This window comes from Achroia grisella, unplaced genomic scaffold (genome assembly GCF_030625045.1).
Source record: "Achroia grisella isolate CSIRO2021 unplaced genomic scaffold, CSIRO_AGI_Agris_v1 utg874, whole genome shotgun sequence".
Taxonomy (NCBI): Eukaryota; Metazoa; Arthropoda; class Insecta; order Lepidoptera; family Pyralidae; genus Achroia; species Achroia grisella.
Window position 1 is genome coordinate 2,336,464 of NW_026713051.1, and position 22,693 is coordinate 2,359,156.

The window sequence follows — 22,693 nt, forward strand, 5'->3', positions numbered from 1 at the left end:
ACGTCACGTTCCTATCACACAGAGTAATTATAAAGTATGTTGGGATCTTATTGAGAAACGTTACAACAACAAAAGGTATCTTGCTAATTGTATTTTAAAGAGGTTCATGAGTCAAAAAAATGTAACGTCAGAGTCATCTACTGGTCTAAAAGAGCTTTTGGATACAACAAATGAGTGTATAAATGCATTAATAAATTTAGGCATTAATGTAACTTCGTGGGATATCATTGTAATTTATATAGTTAGTTTAAAATTGGATACTGAAACTAGAAAATTATGGGAAGTAAAAATTAGTGAAACTGGTGATGACTTACCTTCTCTAACACAATTTAAAAGTTTTCTTGAGAGTAGATTTAGATCGTTAGAATTTTTAGATAACAGATCTGTAAAAGTAAATTATTCTAATCGCACTCAATATAATACAAAATCACTTCATGTAACTACAGTATTTTCATGTGCTTATTGTAATGAAAACCATAAGATATACAAATGTAAAAAATTTGCAAAAGCAAACATAGACACGCGGCGTAATTTTGCTCAAACCAACAGTTTATGTTATAATTGTCTAGGTTCTAAGCATTCGGTTTACTCATGCCAACAAACCACTCGTTGTAAAATATGTAAGAAAAGACATCATTCATTACTACATCCTAGAAGTATAGTACAATCAGCCGATAATGAAGTAGGTAGTGATCAATCGGCTAATAGTGATGTCGTCGTACCAACGACATCAGCAACACAAGACGAAGCTAGAAATGTCGTAGCATGTTTTTCTAGGGTTGACACCCAAGTGTTATTGGCCACCGCTTTAGTTAAAATTGTTTCAAAGACTGGAAAGAATATCACCCTCAGGTCGTTGTTAGACCAAGGTTCGCAGGCTTCATTTATTACTGAAGCAGCAGTTCAGCTTCTTGGGTTAAAGAAATATTCAAGCAGAAGTCAAATATCAGGGCTAGGAAGTGATCAGGCTGGTTCTTTGACCTCTAAGTCTGTAGTGTTTTTAAAAATTCAATCACTCCATGACCCCAACTTTGTTGTTGATGTAAAGGCTCATGTTTTAAAGAAGCTAACTACTTTTCTTCCAGAACGAAAGGTTGTCTTACCAGTATTAACAGAACTGTCTAAATCAGATTTAGCAGATCCTACGTACACCACACCCAACAAGATTGACTTGTTATTGGGTGCTAAAGTTTATGGAATGATCTTGGAAGAGGGTCTTATTAGGAGATCATCTCAATCATTAGTTGCTCAAAAAACCAAGTTAGGTTGGATATTGTCAGGAGAGATAGAATCTTCTGGTAACAATGAGAAAGAGTGTTGTTACTCAATTGTTAGTTTGCATTCTCATTGTAATGAAAACGAACTCCTACGTAAATTTTGGGAGTTAGAATCAGACAATTCCAATCTGAATCGTAAACATCTCACGCCTGAAGAGCAGAGATGTGAGGAACTGTTCGTCGCCACTACCAAACGAGATTCATTCGGTAGGTATGTTGTCAAATTACCATTTCGTGATCAAAATCCAACTTGTATGTATGGTAATTCTCGAGATATAGCAGCTCGTAGGTTTTATTTGTTAGAAAAGAGATTATTAAAAAATCCTAAGTTAAAGATGGATTATTCAAATGTCATAAAGGACTATTTAGATTTGGGTCATATGGAGCTGGTACCTGATGATGAACGTGATAACAAAAACGCTGTTTATTTGCCACATCATCCCGTCATCAGAGAAGATAAAAGTACTACTCAAACACGCGTTGTGTTTGATGCTTCGTGCAAAGATTGCAACGGTGTATCCTTGAACGATGATCTAATGGTTGGTCCGACTCTTCAGTCCGATCTGAGACATCTTATCATGCGCTGGCGATTGTATCCTATATGTCTAGTGGCAGACATAACTAAAATGTATAGACAGGTGAAGGTTTTTCCTGAAGATACAAACTTTCAGCGTATCTTGTGGCGTAATCCAGATAATCAAAAGGATGACTTACAACATTATAGGTTACTCACAGTTACTTTTGGGACTGCTGCTGCACCTCATCTAGCGGTAAAGACCTTACAGCAGGTTGCTATTGATGAGGGTAATAAATATCCACACGTTTCTGAAAGAGTCCTCAGGGATTTTTATATGGATGACTTGTTGACCGGTTGTCAGAACGTTGAAGAAGGTCAAAGGGTCTATAAAGAAATGAAGATGTTACTAGGCTCAGCAGGATTCCAACTCAGGAAATGGTGTAGCAGTAGTGAACGTTTGCTAGAGAAAATAAAGGAAGGAAACGAGGATAAATTAAGTAATCTAGAACTAAAAATAGATTCAGTAATGAAGATACTTGGACTTACATGGAATCGACGCTCTGATGTCTTCGAATACTCCGTTCAGTTGCCGCCACTGAGCGAACCTGTCACTAAAAGAAAGGTTATATCGGATGTTGCACGATTGTTTGATCCTCTTGGCTGGATCGCACCCACCATTATAACTGCTAAAGTATTCATACAGAAGCTTTGGCTTTCTGGAATCGATTGGGATGAAGAACTTCCATCTCAGTTATTAAAAGAGTGGATTATATACAGAAACGAATTATGTTTACTTACCAATTTACAAATTCCTAGATGGATTAACTCGAGGGCCGATGACAAGTTAGTTGAATTACATGGTTTTAGTGACGCGTCGAATGTGGCATACGCTGCTGTAGTTTATGCACGTATAGTTAGTAGAAATGGTGTAATACATGTAAATTTACTTACCTCTAAAACCAAAGTTGCTCCTGTTAAACAGATATCCATTCCCAAACTCGAACTGTGTGGCGCCGTCTTGCTCGCGAAACTGCTCCTGGAAGTGTCAACGGTTCTTACTGTACCTAAAGAAAATATTCATGCTTGGACCGATTCAACGGTTGTACTCGCTTGGCTAAGAAGTCATCCGAGTAGGTGGAAGACTTTCATTGCTAACCGGGTTTCAGAAATACTAACGGTTCTTGATAGTAACCAGTGGTCACATGTCCAATCAAAGGACAACCCTGCGGATTGTGCCTCCAGAGGAGTCAAGCCTCAGGATTATCAAAATGATTTGTGGAGCACAGGACCACTTTGGCTGAAATCAGAAAATATTATTTATAAAAACAAAGAGGTAAATGATACAAACTTAGAAGAGAAAACAAACAAGGTATGTTATGCAACTACAACCGAGGAATTTAGTCTATGGAATAAATACTCATCATTGCGCAAACTTGTCAGAGTTGTTGCTCTATGTAGACGATTTCTTCTTTCACGAACTGCTCTCCAACCTGAAAAGAAAAACAAATATGTTAGTAATGAAGAATATACTGAAGCTTTGAATGTATGTATCCGACAACATCAATCTATATATTTTCAAGAAGATCTGTATAATTTAGAAAAATCTGGAAAACTTAATAATAAAAGCAAACTTACCTCTCTCAGTCCATTTGTTGATGATGTTGGTGTCTTGCGAGTTGGTGGACGATTACAGTATTCTCAAATGTCTGAAGAAATGAAACATCCTATCCTCATTGCTAAGAAATCTCATTTTACTCATTTATTAATTGCTGAGGCTCATTCCAGAACTGTTCATGGTGGACCTCAGCTCATGATAAATTACTTGCGAACCAAGTATTGGATTATAGACGTTAAAAATATGGTTAAATTGTACGTTCGTAAATGTGTTGTCTGTATTCGTCATGGATCTATTGTAAAACATCAGCTAATGGGTCAACTTCCTTCGGTAAGAGTTACAGCTTGCCGACCTTTTTTTCGTAGCGGTGTAGACTTTGCCGGTCCTATCAGCATTCGTACTAGTAAGGGTAGAGGTCATCACTCCTATAAAGGTTATATATGTCTTTTCATCTGCATGGCTACTAAAGCTGTTCACCTGGAGGCAGTGAGTGACTTAACCACTCAGGGTTTCTTGGCAGCTTTTAAGCGCTTTGTAGCAAGGCGAGGACATTGTGCCGATATATGGAGTGATAACGGTACGAATTTTATAGGTGCTGCTAGAGAACTTAAATCACTTTTTTCTACAGAAAGGTCTGCTATAGCGACAGAAATCGCAAATTCACTTGCTTGCAATGGCACTAAGTGGCATTTTATCCCTCCCCGCGCTCCAAACTTTGGTGGACTCTGGGAAGCAGGGATAAAGTCCACAAAATACCATCTTCAGCGCGTAATTGGAAACTCCACACTTACATATGAGGAAATGGCAACAGTCCTGACCCAAGTGGAAGCTTGTTTAAATTCCCGGCCACTCTCTCAGATTAGTAACAACCCTGGTGAACCATATGCACTTACCCCAGGGCATTTTTTGGTGGGAGAGCCCTTAGTTGTAGCTCCTGATTCAAATTATGAAGCTTGCAACCTTAGTAATCTCAAACGTTGGCAACTAACACAAAGGATGTTGCAGCATTTCTGGCGACGTTGGTCGCAAGATTACATTACTCAATTCTTTCATCGTCGTAAATGGAAACATCTCATTCAAGAACCAAATATTGGTGATGTAGTGTTGGTAAGGGAGGACGATTTACCACCTGCTAAATGGTTGTTTGGTTTAATAATTGATAAACATGAAGGTTTGGACAAGATTACACGCGTTGTTAGTCTTAAATGTAAGGGTAATATTATTAAAAGACCATTATCTAAGATATGTTTACTGCCTGTAACAGAATAAGTTGATTTGCAATGGCAGTCTATTTTCTAAGTAAATCTGTCAATTTGTCAGAATTTGTTATTGTTTAATTAAGCTTAAAGTAATTTTGTTAAGTATGTTAATTTCTACTCATGTTTTGTAATAGTTTTATAGCATTTTTGTTTGTCTATTCGCTCACCTTTAATATTGTTTATTTTGTATGTTAATTTTATTTTTTTGTAGTGATGAACAACTAAAGTACTGTAGTTGTCCATGGTGGGCGGTATGTACAAATTGTAATAAGTATTGGCCGTAACAGTTTACAGTATGAAATACTAGATGGCGCTGTGTCAATTCTAAAACGCGCTATAGTTTCGTTTTGATCATTACATGTATTCGTTGTAATGCAAAAATTAAATTGTCAATTAACCTTGGTACGTCTTTTATTTGTATAATACTTCTAGAGTGTTAAACAAAAAATAAAACTAAACAGTAATTTTATTCCAAGAGTATTCTTACAAAGCAAGCTGCGGCGGATAGAATAGGAATAGGTAAAATGTTATCGATATCTTTGAATAACAATCATTCATATCCATTATCGTGTTTGACCACGTTGATGTCTCATTTATCAATTACGTGGGAGAGTAGGCAGAATAGGATGTTGTGGAGATGTACGCGCGGTGCGGACTCGCGTGGTTGTTGACACGTCGCCGTCGGCCCGTTAAACGTATCGCCATTCGTTTCGCCTCCGGTCGGTGTCGACCGGAGGCGCTCGCTCCACTCAGCGTTTTTTGACAGCCGTGAATCATGACGCGCTATCGATTGTGATGGGAGCGAGGCGCCTCGACGCAAACGTGCCATTTAGGTACTTGGCCCGTGAATTAGAACTATACGTTGATATCGAAATCGTTAAATTTCAGCTATTTTGTTACGATTATACTTTATATTTTTATTCCCATACTCATTTCCGAAATATATTAATATTAACGTATATTTATTGTATTGTATTATAAAGTAGCAAAAAATTTCGTCGACCGGTGCCGGTCAATATTGTAAAGATGTTTAGAATTTTTGTCGTAGTTTGTAATGCGAGGCAATATTTATCTGTTTACATCAGGATATTTAATTTAAATTTCATGGGGAATGAAGTCGTGGTAACGAGAGCTAGTACCTATTCATATAATTTCATGCCGTTTGACCTTTGGAGGTGTTCGGTTGGGCACCTGTTATCGGGGCAGCAGTAATATGTCGTGTTGGTGTTTGCGGGCATTGAGGATGGGTGCGGGCGGGAACGCGTCGTGTTGCGGTACAGTGAGAGTGGCATGGTAGCGGCACCGGCCGCGGTCGATGAGCCCGCCGCCGCCGCAGAGGGCAGCACGGAGCTGTCGGGCGGGCGGGGCGGGGTGGGCTGCCTCGTCTCCCCGCGCCCCTTTCACCCACCCGTCTGCTCGCGCACTATGTAGAACCGCGCCGCGCGCTCACTAATGCGTCATACCGCCATCGAAATTGACGTGCATGCTGTCGCTCCTACTCGTCATTTCGCGCGCGCCATGTGAACTTCGGTGTTGACTTATATACGGGCTGAGATTAGTTCGATCGATCGATACGCATATTCGCAACTCAGTTTGGACACTAGTAACCATGAACAGTGACTTTGGTGCCCGTAGCAGTTCCCGTGACACTGGAGTGGTGCACGAGGTGGGCGCACGTGCACGCACTTTGATTCCGAATCTGAGTAAGTTTTGAGTTGGTTTATTTTAAAGTGTGAGTCGGGCGGTGACGTCGGCTGGTCAGTGGTGGTCGGCGAGGATGGTGCGGTGTTATTTCGGCCGGAATGCGGCCTCCGCCCCGCCGCGCATCGCCGGCGCCGAGCGCGCCGCGCGTAGCGTAATAAATAAAGGCGGGGCGCGGCTGCGTGCGCGCGCACCCTCCCGCGCCCTCCTGCCCTCGGGTCATTGACTCGCGCCCGACCGCCGCCGCCGACGCCGCCGAAGACAACAATTCTCAGAAGCGGCCCGCGCTCTTGGCCCCAGAGTGCTTCTTGTGGCCCTCGCCGAGACCAATGTCAATGCCGATGGTTTGGTTAAACGGCGGCGGAAATGCTCACCGCACAGCGTTCCTGTAGCATCCCATGACTGCAACGTCGTTTAGTTACTTGTCGCAGCATTCCGGCCATTGACCCCTACGTCCACACCTGGCCTCCTGACAACACCACCCTTCGTCAATAGCACGACTATAGAAGGCAAGAATAGTGTAGACCCGGTCTTTATTTTTGCGAGACCGGTTTTATAAATAGCCCAACCAACGTTTTTATTTCCTGTCGACAGAGCGATGCCGTTTGCCTGTGCGCCTCACGATAGCGGCATTTTTAGATTTTTTGTTATCCAGTTTAGTGGGTGCAGTTTTATTTTCCTCGACGTAGCTATACATCGCTCTTGATCTAATAACTTAGTTTTTTTATCTTATCGTTCGCCTATAACTCAACTGGACTTGTCTGAGAGCTGTTTGACGTTGGTATACGCCGTTTTTTATAATGAAGTCTCTGTAGCATTATATATTGTGTTTGTGTTATCATTGACTTGGTTATGATCCTCGTGTGGAACGGGTGAAATTGAAACGAAATGATCGACATTAACAAAACGAGCAACCCACACTAAACCGATTGTTTTACAAGATTACCCGGCAAACGCCGTTATATTATCAGCATTGCTCGTTTCGTGGAACGCTAAAAATAAAGCGTGAACTTCCCGGTTGAATGGCGTCGTCGGTGCGGCAGAGCGCGGGGAGTGGTAGGCAGCCATTGCCCTCACCCGGTTTGTTTACAACATGGGCTTGGTGAACAGACCGATCCTACATGCACCCTGTTAGAGATATATTAGGGTGCACAATCGCTCCCCCATACGGCATACGAGCGACCCCTGCGCTCGCGCCATCTGCGCGCGCACGATTAAAATAAACTGCCACCGACAGATAGCTAGCACAAAAACGAGCTTCGAGTCGGTCGCCAGGTGCAGTGCGACCATCCACAGCGGCGAAGGTGCGCCTAGTCTTAGGTCAGTTACTGCCACGAGATGGCGTAGGCCGAAGACCCCGCGGCTGCGTGCCAATGACCAGCTCGCCTCGCCGGGCCTCTCTCTCGCTCAAATCCACGTGTTCTTCATGTCAGCATACAAACTAGACATTGCAATGTTTTTTGAGCCTTCCATGAGAGTAAAATTGATTTTAAGTAATTGACTCTGAATTTCTATTGCATCTATTGAATTCCTACTGGAATGACTATCATAGACCTTTTCCACCCTGATCCATAAAGTACATTAATGGGACGGCACATATTGTTCCTTCCTTATGCACCATTATTGTTAGTCATTCCAATAAAATAGAAAGACTAGATTATTAATTAACCACTTTATAAGCAAACACTGGAGACTACCAACTGTTAAACTCTTAAAATTAAAAATAAACTTATATTAAAATACAATGAGTGCTTTAAAATAGCCATCGGCGTTGTGATTATAGTACATTTTGTATTAAATTTTCAATATAACAATATCCTCGGAGCTATAAAATATTTGAAGTAATGCGTATTATGAGAAAAACCACAAGAAGTTTTATAAATTGTTCTACAAATTAATTGTTATAATGTCATAACAAATTACGTGATTATCCATTGTGTGCGTATTTTCTCGCACACTGGATTTCAACAACTGAAGTGGGATTGCTTGGGCTTGCTATCCAAGCATCCTATATGCACAAATAATACAAAATTACTTTTTCATAAATAAATGTTATATTAGTCACGATTATTGTTGTTAATAGTGAAAAACAAGTAATAAATGTGGTCAAATATATTTGTTGCGAGCATGATTAGTTGTGCGAGCGGAGGCCGCGTGCGAAGTGGACTGCAACGAATCCATTGCCGACGCGGACACACGAATGGCACACGCAATCCTCGGTATGCGAAGAAAGCTCATCTCTCTTGCATCTATTGGAAGAAACATACATAAATCTACTATTAACTCGATAACCTCCTTTATAATTTTTGCTACTCAGAACGCACATATTTTTACCGTATATGAAATTTACATTTTGAAATAAAGACATTTGTAATTCCTCAATTTGCTATCATATGTGAAATGGCCGTCTCCATGAAATCGTTTAACATTTAACCAGACATCGTAGTCCATATATCCTACAATGAAGGAAGTACTTTAAACTAGTACCTCAGTAATGTGTTAACTTTTATATTAAACCAAAGATTATAAGATTATAGATTAATTGTAAAATAACTCACACATTGGTATCCTGGGTGTATATTTGTAGCTGTTGTAACCAAGAAGCTTGAGAATTGTAACTGTAAAAAACTCTATTAGCGAGTAGTTAAAGAAATTCACGAAAGATGACAAAGAATAATGATACTTGTGTGTTGCGTTACACACGAATAGTGTATAATGTAAACGAAGATGTGAATTTAATGTAGTTATCTCGTGATGGCGTTCAATCGTATCAATTGAACGCTGTAGTACATGTTGCACACGGCTGCGCACCATCTCATCTCACTGCAACGTTGTATTGTATGTCGCGCATTGCGTTTGGAAAGCTATTATTCCAAGCCATGCTCGATCGGTTGCTACATCGTTGAAGTCCCCACCCTCTTCATCTCATCCAGAGAATTGCAAATGTGGAATTTGTTCCTGGCACTTGCCACGCGTCTTTTCTGCGCTTATTGTATATTAGCGTTAGCAATCGTAGCGGTTGAGAAGTATAGATAGATATATAAACGGTTTAGTCCATAATTGTTTTGAAGAAATATATTATAGTCTGCATTCCTTCCTCTTGTGAAGTATTACATCCATTTCTTTAACAGTTGATACGATACGTTTATTGCGTGGACTGATTAGATTTTCACTTTCCAAGCTGCTCTGTGCACGGTATTTTAGTTCTGTCTAACAATATCCCAAATGTTTTCTAAATGTGCCATAACAAAAGCTGCGGACTTAGTAAACAGACTAGACGGGTACTAATTACGACGATTACAAATTAATATCAGTACTTTGTCCAATGAAATTAATGCCATGAAGGATTTTGCAGTTTATTTGTAAACTGTCTGGAATGCGAAATCGTCAGTTTTAGGCGAGTTTACAGTAATTGTTCTATTATAGGTAGATAAACACGGAAAGCATAAATAATACTAGCATTTATGTGCTCAGGCCGTTATATAATATAATCAATATGAGCGGATATTATAATTCTTATTAAACTTGGTTCGTCGCTGCCACAGTTGGTAACTTGAAATGCTAAGATACGTGACTTGGAATCGTATTATAGAATTTGAATCGACTTTGCATGCCCTGGTCGAGCGATGGATCATTGTCGCATCTAATTTACAGCCTTTTAGGATACGAACGACTTATTTAATATTCAAGATCTTTTGGAATACTTTAACAGAAACGGCACTATGATTGCAGTATTGCTCAGGCATAGTTGTAATAATTATCAATTGGTTATAAAAAAACAGTTGCATAAATCGCATGCTATCGTAGTCCATTATTAGTGTCGTAGTCCATTTAATAATGCTATAACTTAGCATTTGAAGGATACGTGTTCGTAGGTAGTTAGCTAATTAGTTATGCGACGGAATGTCTGTTAGTGTAAATGTTGGCCTCTGATTTGGCTGCAAGTTGCTAAAAACTGGTTTCGGTCTTGTAATGACGTCCACGCGACATTCCGTTATACTAAGTAGAGCGTCGCTGCGTGCATTCCATATTAACGTTATTTATGTATGACAGTAAGTAATATTCACATTTTCATACATTCTGTTACGGTTCTTTCGACCTTTACACCACAACTTATGCTTAATCAGTAGAAATGAATAAATTCCTTATAAACTTTAAGTAAATATTTCACAAAATGCATGCGTTTAATTGATGAATTTACATAGCATCGTGTAATATAATACGCTATGACTTCCTAATGAACTAATTCTGTCAATTGTGGTGAATATGTCGAGGCCGTGTTTAACGTCCGCATTACTAATTAGACAATTGCGAATTACTTGGATATCACAATTAGACATTCGCATTCAAAAGCAATATTTAAGTTTAAAATATAAATATAAACAATTAGTATAAGTATGAAATAATCCAAACGCACTTTACGCAATACTGGAACAACTCAACAAATACTGGGTTCAATACGTTAAAGCCTCTTAACTAAAAGGGATTTGTGATCGCGGGAATGTTGGGGCGAAGCGTCTATTCGTAGCCAATGCGCAGGTAGTCGACCGTTGGTATTCAACAAGTTGCCCTGAGACACAAAAACTTTAGTCAAGATTGCGCATTCTTCACCATTTATGCATGTCTATTGTTAGACTGCATTCTGAATTCCGTTATCGGTAAATATTTAAAACAAAGTTTTACAGTCAAATTACTCTTGCATTTTGTTCTTACGTTTTTTCTTAATGCGGCATAATAATGATCTTATTCAGGTTGCGTTGCAGCTATTTCTCTGCCCGTTTGTTTGAATGGAAACCAAGTTTGTTCAAGAACAACTCTCCTTACAATTATTTTAGCATTCTGTTTAATTGTGTATAATTCGTATTTTTAACCAGGTTTTTAAAATTAAATATTTTTTTGTTTCAGAAATGGAGACAGAAATTAAGAAAAAATGACGTATCGAGGTTTCAGTATGCCTGACTGCGGGAAAAATGGCTTAAACATCAAGCTTCCAGGTGAGGATTTTAATATGATAAATAATTTTATAAACTTAAAAAACATAAACAAGAATTGCATATACTTTAATTTAAAAGATATTATTTTAACGTCTTATATCTATTTTTAACATTAATGCTACTGTCCACTACTAAAATCATAAAGTACGGCTCGTAGATTCGTATTAAAAGTATTCAATATCGTGAACAATCTCTTAGTTACGTCTATTTTTTAGACCTGTTCAGCCGTCTTGTTGTAACAATGTGTCAAACAGATTTTGCTTCATTTCTTTGTTCTTTAGGGACTATCGTAAAAATTAAAATTACATGCCAGTACTTTTGTACTCTAAAACTAAATTTCACTTTACCAGTGAGAAAATTAGAGGCTCAGGCGCACTATCCAAAGGATCGGCTAAAATACTTTGTATGTCAACTTCCAGTATATGCTCTGTCGCATTTTTAGAATAGATTAAAATTGTAATTTATTCATAATTTAAGAGCTGCGCTCTTATCGGTGGAGCTTTTGACATTTTCCATCAATCTTTTTAGTTGTTAATAATACGACACGACTCCAACTTTTTCCTTAACCTGCTTGATATAACTGTGTAAAATTGTAAGGAACAATTAAATAGATTTAACTGTTGCTGTTTTACTGTTCTTTGTATATATTTATTCGTTAAGATAACGTACGAGTGTAACGTTCCGTGAGTGCGTTATGCGATACGGTTGTCATAACATCATAGTTATCGCGCGGTGACGTTAACGGCTTGTTTGTAGTAACGATTGTTTTCGTACGGGCCAATCCCTATCGCCCGATATGTTTATATAGATCGATTACTGGGGCTGTACGGGGCTCCTACTGCTGCTTTTCTTCTCATATGATGATCATGTTAAGAATTTGTCGGTATTTTGGCTGTTCATATAACAGCGTTGAGAATGCGTAGAGGAAGTGACGAGGAACACGGTTAAGGATCTTGTAGATTATCTCTAAAGTTTATGAAGTTGGTAGTAATTCTTTATAGCACTTTTAAGGACAAGTTTTCAAAATTTCAAATAACCGTTTGGAGATTTTGTTGCAAGTGAGCACTTAACTCAAAAAGAGATCTCTTCTAGGCAACCCAAAACAGCGTGACACATAAAGTGGTGTGTGGGTCACAAAATGTATGGAATTTCAGAGAAAATATTTTAAAAGACTGAATATTAAAATTTTTAGAAACAGACCTAAATGAGATTATACTGATGACATTAAAGATATTTCTTTAATGGACCGAATAAATTTATTAAATTTTTGCATACAAATAATACCTTACCGAATGCAAATATTCCATTTTGTTTAAATTTACCTTCGTTATGCTGTTTCAGTTACAGTGTTCTTTAGACGCTGTAATAGGTGAATACACTACACTGTCTTAATACCTAAAATTTATTTATATGCAGTTAAGAAACGTTATTTTTTAATAATGAAATAGTAATTAAGATGGAACAGCGACCAACGTTGACAAACTAGTCATGAATAAATAGCTTTAAATACATGAGCCTATTGATAGTTACAACTAAATGTGTAGTACAATGAATGAAGTCGACAGCGATAAGGATCCGTTGTAATGTCAAAGTCACAAACGCATACGTGTTGAAGTAGTGCAAGGCAAACAAACATACGTATTCGATACGACACGTTATTGGAGTATTCATAAATTTACTTTTATATAGCCATATGACATTGTTTGTGACAGCGCTATCAAATTGGAATTTAAAAATGAATCTGTATTATAGTGAACATGTACAACCTTGTTTGAAAATAATATGAGTTGAGTTTCGTGTCAGTTCATCTCAGTAGATTTGACATATCAAGAGTCTATAATCTACACGAATAAAGATATAATTTTATTTAAACACACTGTTCTAATAGGTCATTCCTAGTTGTATTATACTCTATATAATAATATTTTTGAATTTATTTTTAACTAACAATATAATTATGAATAAAAAATGCTACTCATGTATTATATCATTCGCGCATATATTTTAAAAAGGTGAAGGAAATATTCTTCCGATACTTCCTTGTGAGAGCAAATTATTTTAATGACTATGTTGTTTATTCAATGTACGGTTTAGTTACGAAGCTTGTTATTAAAGTTAAAGTGCTTGTCTTTTTATACAAGCAAGGAAAGTCGAGACTGTCGTATCTGTATTTACATAATCAGCACCTCATTGCACATTGGAGATTATTATAGTGACAGCTTACGTAGTACATTTTATATGTTGTGTGTTTACTGACTGTAGTTGTTATGTTCCTCGTGTCAGTGATTGCACTTAGCCTGTAAACAAATATACAATGTTTAACGGTAGCAATAGATAACCCTCGTAGATACCTAACTTACACAAACATACAAATTATATATAATTAACCCTTAACATTTAATAATAACGATAACAAACCAGACGATTTATTATTAAGATGTAAATCATAATCTTTTTCCTAAACAAACACTTTGTAAAATCTAATTATCTAAATAAAAACCTAACTAATCCAAAGATAAGATAAAAACAGTGTAGAATATTAGTTTGCGTAACTTTAACATCGCACGCAAATCGCAAAATGTTTTGCCACATTTTTCATTGTTGCCCCGATCCTACAGGTGGTGATATTAAATAGCCTATAGCAGTCGGGTATAATAAACCTATGTAACAATGAAAACATATTTAAAATCGGCTCAGCAGATTACCCCTAACAAACTAACATACAAACTTTACCACTTTATATTATTAATATAGATATCTCATTTGTCTGTGACTATCTCGGTGTAAAATATTATTTTTTATGATATTTTTATAAAATATCATTTTACATTATACCAGATATAATAATATATAAGAGTACCATCAACTACTCTTTCCAACAGTGAACGGTAAAATATTATTCAAATAAATGTAGTATTTCGGAATCTTACCCTTTCCATTTTGTTAATTGTATATAAAACATTATCCTCAAGGATTAAAAATTATGATATATATGAGATACTATAGGGTAAATACTAGGCTTGCGTTGTAGTTATATATTTTAGTGTTTTGTTATATGATAATTCTGTTATCTTGATTAGTAAATATTTAAATAGGTGTGAATATATACATCGCATAGAAAATATAGTATAATTATAACATTTACAACTTCTTGGTTATAAATTCTCAAAAGTGTGAGACCAGTAGATTACTATCAATGTAAATTAGCCAGCATAATCTGTTGCACTGAGTGCACAGATCAGCCGGTTACAAACTTGAATGGTGTTATAAAAGTTGGCGAAAAAACATGTGTCGTTGAACCCGATGAGGTGATGCACTACAGTGGGCCGTTAGCTTTAACCGAGGTCAGGTAAGTTATTGTTAAAGAATACTTGCGCCTGCCTGGAATTATGCGAAACGACTCAGCTGACTGTTTTACACCCTCCATTTTATTACCAAGCGGAAATTGCAAGAATTCGTGTTCACGTCATTACTTTATTAGTATTTTTTTGGGTTGAATTTAAAATATATAATTTTGTAATTTGTGATCAAGGGTTGTGTTTTATTCAATTCTGCATTGACTAGTTACGTAGTGACTGCATTGTTATCGAAATCGGTAGGGTTGCAACCCCCGCATGTGATTGTTGCCCGGTGTTGATTGCAGTTAATGATTTTTAATGAATCAAATATGTTCTTTATATACATATTCATTATTTTTATAACTAGCTGTCTCCCGCGGCATTGACTGCGTGTAAGTATTTTCTTTTAATTCGTACTATTTAGGAAATAGATTAGACATAAATAATATTTTATATGAAGTATCCGTTAGCTTATACGGATGCACTTGGTGTTATGTAATTATCCCATAGGAGTCCGTTACATATTTAGAATTGCACTGTTTCGAAATGCTATATTCTACCAGCTATGTGTCATTATGTAATTGGAATGTAATTGGAAACATTTGTATAATACTTGGTAGTGTAACCTGATAGTTTCTAATGCATTGTGTTGAGATATATCTTAGTTACATTTTATATTTTTACTTTTCGTATAATTCGATTATACTTGGTTATTGTAAAAAAATATTAAGCTTTCTTAAAGGTCGGCAACGAGCAAGGGATACCCCTGGTGTCCATAGGCTACGCTAACCGTTTAGACCAGACGGCCCATATTCTTATTTGCTACCTACGTTGTATAAGAAAATATTGTGTAGAGTTGGAATCTCTATAATACAGTAAATGCGATAATATATACACGTCGAATATTAGAAAATTTTAAAATATTATATTATTCTGAGAATATGTTGTAAATCTGTGACGATATGGCGAACGATACAAAGTATAAACTCAAACTACCCTTATTTAAATCGCTCAATTTGTGAAAATACATACATGTTCAATACCACACATGGCTGGTGTTGAACTTAAACATTTGAAATATTGGCCAGTTCTATCACTATCATTTCTGATTTCAGAATACAAGTAACCTCGCGTATTATAACGTCGTGACCATTTAATTTTCTGACCAACTATTAGAAAACGTTGGAACAAACATTATTAGGATAAAACGTAACGTACTAGCTTATTCATAAGCATAATCAAGTATACAGAAATTTTACTTAAGAACCAGATTAATGTTTGAGTAAATAATACGTCTAACATTATTGCAGTACATATGTTTACATTATAAAGCTTGTTTCGAATTTATTAACGAAGTATTTTAACCGTAATGATAATAACATGCTACTGAGAAAATTGCGTTATTTGGGAGTATTCCGGATATCGAAATTATGTTGTATTGATGAATATAAGGTAATTGGCATTAATAATCCGTATATTGTTTGGTTACAAAAATATGTTTCATTTCTAAATTATGGCTAGTGGTACCAAATTCACGTGCTGAACTACGCAACAAGACTCATACAAGCGGCGAAATTGCAAAATGGTTTCTATGAAGGGAGCGTGTAAGACCTAAATTCGTTTTACCCCAGTCGAAGGGGGGCGGGTATTTCACAAGCGCCACGAGTGGTAAGCGTGGCTACCACGCATGCGCTATACAATCGATTTCTAAATAAGTACAACAGGCTTTTCCGATATTCGCGAAAGATATCACGAAGTTTTAACTTTATTACTATTAGGAGACCGCCTTTACGATCCTTGCTTCATTAGCGGAATCTGATGGCGTTCTGACGTGATACATATCTGACAACAGTACTGCTTAACACATATTCATTTGTTTTTATTAGGTACTCTAATAGATTAATTCTCCATTTGGCTGTTAGTTGAAATGATAGCAATATAAACGTACAAATTTTACTGTACGTCAAGAAAACTTTAATTTACGACAGAAAATAGATGTTTAACACTGATATTGTGTTGATATCTGCATGGTTCAAGCGTGTTGATAGTCATTATAAGTGACAATCCTAGGCATACATACATATATAGTCTACTATTAACAGCATAGTCTAAAAAGTAGGTAATGAACACAGTATTTGGACGATAAATGTCATCTTCAAAGAGGTTTTCCATCGGACTGTATTTTGTGCTGCAACTTAATGATTTTGTCTTGAATCTAATCAAATCAAATAAAAATATCATTACTAAGGTAGATCTAATACAGACTTATGATATGTCAAATCTACCATCATTTCGGAATGATTCGGAATGAACAAGATAAAGAACATCATTGATGTCTATGATTCATTAAATTATTTTGAAACCTACAGTATATACCACAGAAATTCTCTATTATAACAGAAACAACTGTATTTGTAAATTGTTTAAATTTATGCAGTTGCAAATTTGAGCTAGTTGATATAAATAGCGTATATTAGGCATTCGTATAAACAGCTTATAGTTTTGAACACTAACTAACTAACTAACTAACAACATGCACTCTGTTATTTTAATGCAAACCGGTCATTTGTTGTGGAACAATAAGCACGCTGTGTTATTATTTTACTGCCGCCTATTGAAATTAGAATTTAGGGTAATATATGTTTGCTTTTACATTTAAATTCTCTCACTCCCTCTGTTGAAACAAGTTTTGTAATCAGTTGTTTAATATTTTAGGAATTACGATGATGATTATTATTTACACGTATAATTAGTAAAGATCACGGAATCTTGCATTGAAACAACGGTTCAACATTGCCAAAATATCGGGAACTCACTAAAAACAAAACGTAGTAAGATCCCGTAATTTTACTAATTATATGTACGTATAATAATGATTAATGAATTGATATTTTCACCAAGAGAAATTGTAAAAATGTGTGTATATTATTACTTATTCATTAATTCAATTCTAACATTCGGAAGTCTTACTTCACAGCAATACTCAATATTCTCGCACACACACAACATTTTGATTGATAAATTTTCAATGTAATGTGTATAAAAAGGCGTCCGAATTTCTTAGTAGAATGCTATAAAAATATACCAATAATTAGGCGTTAAGGAAAATGTTAGGCTCATTTATATTATTTACGTTTAAACGTATTTTATTTTTAACGTTAATTTTACTACAGAATAAAATTGTACATCTATAAATAGTATAAAAAGTATACTTATTTTCGTTTTCCGGGTCCTATTAAAAGCTGCATTGATTTTGCTACGATTTCTACTATACTTTCGCGAATTTCACACGGAAGGTTTGTATGTATAATACATATCTATACCTATATAGTTTTGCGGTTTCTGTCACAAACACTAAACCCGTGCAAAGCCGAGATGGACGCTAGTTTTGAATAAATGTGTGCGCAGTAGACTATAAATGCAGCTCTTTAACGAAGCTTATGAATGCAAATGACTTGTATTTTTATTATTAGAGGTTTATGTAAAGTGACTAAATTGCGTATCTACTTTGAATAAATTAACATTTCGGCCACCTAATCTTAATCTATATAACAGAGAACTAGAATAAAGTTATTGAAGAGTTAAATGAAACAATAGCACTGATACATATATTAGGTATTTAGTTATAGCTAATTATAGAATGTCGGTTAACTATTACACATGCTGCATGTATATACAATTATTAACGTTAGAGCAGTGACGTCAGCAATTGAGTTAAACCACAGCACTCATTATTTAATGATCATCAAGTGACTAGCCAACGTCAAATTACAACAATAGTCACACATACTTAGTTGTTAAAGGTGTTGTTTCCGTCTTTATTATTAACTCGGCATGTGTACAGTTTAAAATTGAAAGTTTTACGTCCGATTAGAAATGAGGCTGCTGTGAAAAGGAAAATACGCTCGGTCGAACTAACTTTGTGGGAGAAACTCTCTAGGTTTGTGGAAGTTGTATTCAGAAGTTGTAACAATTGTGTAGTATTTTATATTTAACTTACCTCTTTACGTACCCTCATTGATTTGTTACTCTCTGAGCTCATTTTTTTGTTTCTAGATGAAGTCAAAAGTCATTAACGAACTCTGGCTGAATTCTTGAAATTCCTACATGAATTTATACTAAAAATGTTTAATTAAATCATCTTATCTGGAAAAGGAATATTCCAAAGTTATTAGTGAATTTATTTTTGTAACATATCTGTAAGTAGAAAAATTATGGCACGCCTTAAATTATAGATCGAGCTCCTAACAAGTTTGCAGACTATATATTTATATGTTCATGGGTGGTAATCGCCTGTTGCCCAGATCCATTCTTGACAATGTTACAACTTGATGGAGTCGCATAGCGCCTTAACCACGGATGTACTTTAATATTCATGTAATTGTATGGTTCGCAAGAAATTATTGGCGATAAATTTCTGTAATATCTATGAGTATGTGTATCATAAGTACTCTGAATTATATTTTACATTTAAATTATCAATACCATATAATTATTGAATAAATGATTTACTTTCAAGTTAAAATGTTAATTAAAAAATTTAAAATGACTGTTTTCATAGGTTTCACTAGTTTAAATTATATTTTTATTCTTGAGTCCAAAATTATATTAATTTATAAATGGATTTTTGGTTCATTATTTACCGTAGTATTTTCAACGCAAATATTTTTTTGTTAACATAAAATAACCTATTTTAATATCGGAAAGACGAAAAAGAAAAAGATGCAAGCAATAATTCCAAGTATAGAAGCATCATCACAGTCTTATTAAAATCTGTCCAAAACCGTTGTATATTACACGTAACATAGAGAAAAAATACGGTATTTTAGAATCTGTTAAAATCCACCCAAAGAGTGGGCACGACCCGAGTAGCTGGCGCCTGCGCGAATCAGATGTCAGGGATGCGAGGCTTCCAGGTCGTTCCTTGGTGACTATAAACAGACGCGCTACACTTGAGCCAGTACGCCATGTGTGGCGGACGTGACAACTACACCGCTGCATCATGTCACCACGATCATTTCAATTAAACTACTAATACATCTTTCTTATTAGGTATTGATATTTCCTAACATTTAAGAACGTTTTAATATATTTTAATAACACTTAGGTTGAGGCATTTTCCAATAATAATCTAAAAGTTTCGTTTGTTTCTTTGACAGGCGAAAGGCGTTGGAAGTAATCTCAACTTTTGGCAGCATTTCTTGAATTCTGAGACATCAATGGTAAGTATTATAAATTCCATTTAAATAAGTTTATGTGTATGCTCTATGCGATAATATAATTATATATATACAGTATTTATGTGTTGTGCTGTGCAATAGCTGTGCGTCTCTTAATTTATGCGATTAGATATAGTTATAAAATATTAATTTTAGATAAGTATTGACTTCTGTGGATCAAGGAACATCTCTGTTGTTACAGAACCCCTGTGGATTATTATGGCAAGACAACCGTTGGCGTTGAAGCTAAATGATATTCTCAAGCTGTTAATCACAAATTAAGGTAATTATCGAAACATTTTAAATTCTCTTACATCTTTCTATATTAAATTAAGCGTAGATTTAAGGAATTATCTAGCAAATAAGCTAAATATCCGAGCGAGTAAATTGCAGGTGCGATTTGCACAACAGTTGAAGTAACAGTAGTGATAAGAAATTGACGACCGGTAACTTTGTTCTATCTGTTTCAGAGTTATTGGATCGTTGTTTCTAATCAAATGTCCATTGAAAATGCATTGAGTGCCAATCGAATGTTATGTAGATCTATAAGCCCGGTGTCGCTGGCGTATTAATTTAGAGTGGTATAAAACATTTGAACGGGTTTTATGATACATTTGACAGCTGGGAACAGTCCGGTCGCTGCGGCAGGAGGGGTGCTGTACTGACAGCTGATCACTCCACACACGCAGGTATGTAACAGAACGCGGCGTGAGAGAAAAACTAGTGTTACCCATTGTTATACTGCAAGCGAATACAGAAATCGTTTTCAATATAATGTGCATTTTTCTCTCACATTTCGCTGTTAAGTCATTATTTTATTTAATTGCGTTGTTTCCACATTACATTTTATTTTGAACATGTCTTTTTTTGCGCCTTGGCGATTTATTTTTTGTCATCACCTTGAAATTTCGACATTAAATACCAAACGTTTTGTTTTTTTTTGCAAAGTCAATAGTTCATTATATTTGGATTGGCAATCAACGTTATTGTGTAATAGTATTAGGGCTGCATGATTTCAGTTCGTATTATTATTTCTCTATTAGTAACTTATACAACTAATGGACAGAAAATGAAACACATATTTATTTAATTACTTAATTTTTACTTATTGACATGAAAATGACTACGTATGTGAAAATAGAAAAATAATAGTGAATAGAAGACTGGCCATACTTAGTCTATTTTTTTCTGCGGCGTTAGCCTGACAGTTAAAATTAAATACACTTCTACCATCAGCTTTATTTTCGTTCAACTAGAAAATGTGCTTATAAATAAAGATCTAAAATATAGTTGCAGTATATATTTTTTTATTTCTATTTTGTAAGTGACGGTCTAAATTTAGGTAACTTTAGCTTTTTAAATGGCAAATAAATAAATCTGAACTGAAATAAGTCAGACAGAAATATAGTTCAGTTTTACGACAAATGATGACAATATTCAATATAGAAAGAATATTAAATACCAAGTTTAAAAGAAATGTTTACAATTGAGGTTTATGATTTTTCTTTAAATTTACTTTTAATTCTACGAAATCACAATTTAAATATATATATATATTGACGAGTACAGTTCGCCTCTATACGGAGTACAAATTTATTTGTAATCGGGTTATAGTATATATCTACGAATAACCAGATCAGCTACTTCGATATTTTATTCTACTTAATTTCTATCAAAATTTATATAGATTTTTTTTTGTCGTACACAACACTAAAGTATATTTACATATATTTATTATATATATATATGATGAGGAAATCTTGATTTTTTTAAAATTATCCTACTTTCATTTTTCAATTTTTACGTCTTAAAGCAAATCAATTTTATTAGACTATATAACTGTCATAAATTGAGATGATAGTATTATGAATAATAAAGGTTTCTCGCTTGCTTCTAACACAATTTGAGAGATGTTACAAATTTATTACTTTATCTGCTTTCATATTTTTGGGTGTATTCACCACTATTATTTTGATTAAACATCGTTTAGTAAATACCATTATTAATTTTTTTTTGTTCCGAATCTTCATCTGCTTTAATCTGCTTTGATTAAATAATCAGTGCTTTCATTTCACAAATATTGATGTTCTTAAATTCTTATTGTATTAACCGATTTTTAATTGAGAATTCTATACAGGTTGGTCAATTCTCCACACTTTTAACTTGATTATTTTAATTTTGAATAGCAACAATTCATATCGACCAATAATATTCTCCCGTGTATAATTAGTAGATATAATAATTTTATTATATCTACTTACTTACTTATATATACTTACTTAGTGTATTGGTGTTAGCCTTATTGCCAACATATTAAATATGTTTTCTCGTATTTGTATATTATACGACAATAAATATTCTTCCCAAAATATTGCCAGTAATTGGTTCGTTTAATCAAGTTATAGTTTCAGAAGAAAATTATTTGTTCTTTTTTGAGTAAGCCCAATACCTTTTTTGCCGTTAAAAGAAAATTAAGGCTTATACTTTCTATAAAGTAGAAGTACTCTACTACTATAGTTACTACAATTACTTAAAAACAATACAAAGCAATACCATCTACTAAATTTCAGATACATTTCAAATATTCTATGAAAATACTCCCTACGTTACGTTTAGCTACGTATTTGTCCAACTACGCCAAGCAGGGATGCTACGGGAACTATCTAACGAGAACTCATACACAAAATATGAGATTTTACTAAGAAAATTAAAAAGTGATCAATAGCTACACTACAATTCAATGAAACAAAAATATCATATTCACGTTAAATAA

The 22,693-nt window shown here is 35.2% G+C and overlaps 1 protein-coding gene and 1 long non-coding RNA gene across 2 annotated transcripts in view; both read left to right on the forward strand.

Annotated features, from left to right (window-relative positions):
* The first annotated feature begins 1,225 nt into the window (after positions 1 to 1,225).
* On the forward strand, positions 1,226 to 4,678 carry LOC131853099 (uncharacterized). Its single transcript, XM_059203915.1, has one exon. The coding sequence runs from the start codon at positions 1,532 to 1,534 to the stop codon at positions 4,676 to 4,678; it is 3,147 nt and encodes a 1,048-aa protein (XP_059059898.1). The 5' UTR covers positions 1,226 to 1,531.
* Positions 4,679 to 6,067: 1,389 nt separating this feature from the next.
* LOC131853015 (uncharacterized) overlaps positions 6,068 to 22,693 on the forward strand; it is a 34,980-nt gene continuing 18,354 nt past the window's right edge. Inside the window, exons 1-5 of the long non-coding RNA XR_009357964.1 lie at positions 6,068 to 6,371; positions 11,275 to 11,363; positions 19,861 to 19,923; positions 20,123 to 20,203; positions 20,542 to 20,609. This is a non-coding gene — a long non-coding RNA (uncharacterized LOC131853015). The remainder of the gene's footprint in view (positions 6,372 to 11,274; positions 11,364 to 19,860; positions 19,924 to 20,122; positions 20,204 to 20,541; positions 20,610 to 22,693) is intronic.

What these genes read in the sequence shown, in the direction of transcription:
- LOC131853099 (XM_059203915.1), top strand. Translation starts at nt 1,532, where the DNA reads ATGTATGGTAATTCTCGAGATATAGCAGCTCGTAGGTTTTATTTGTTA.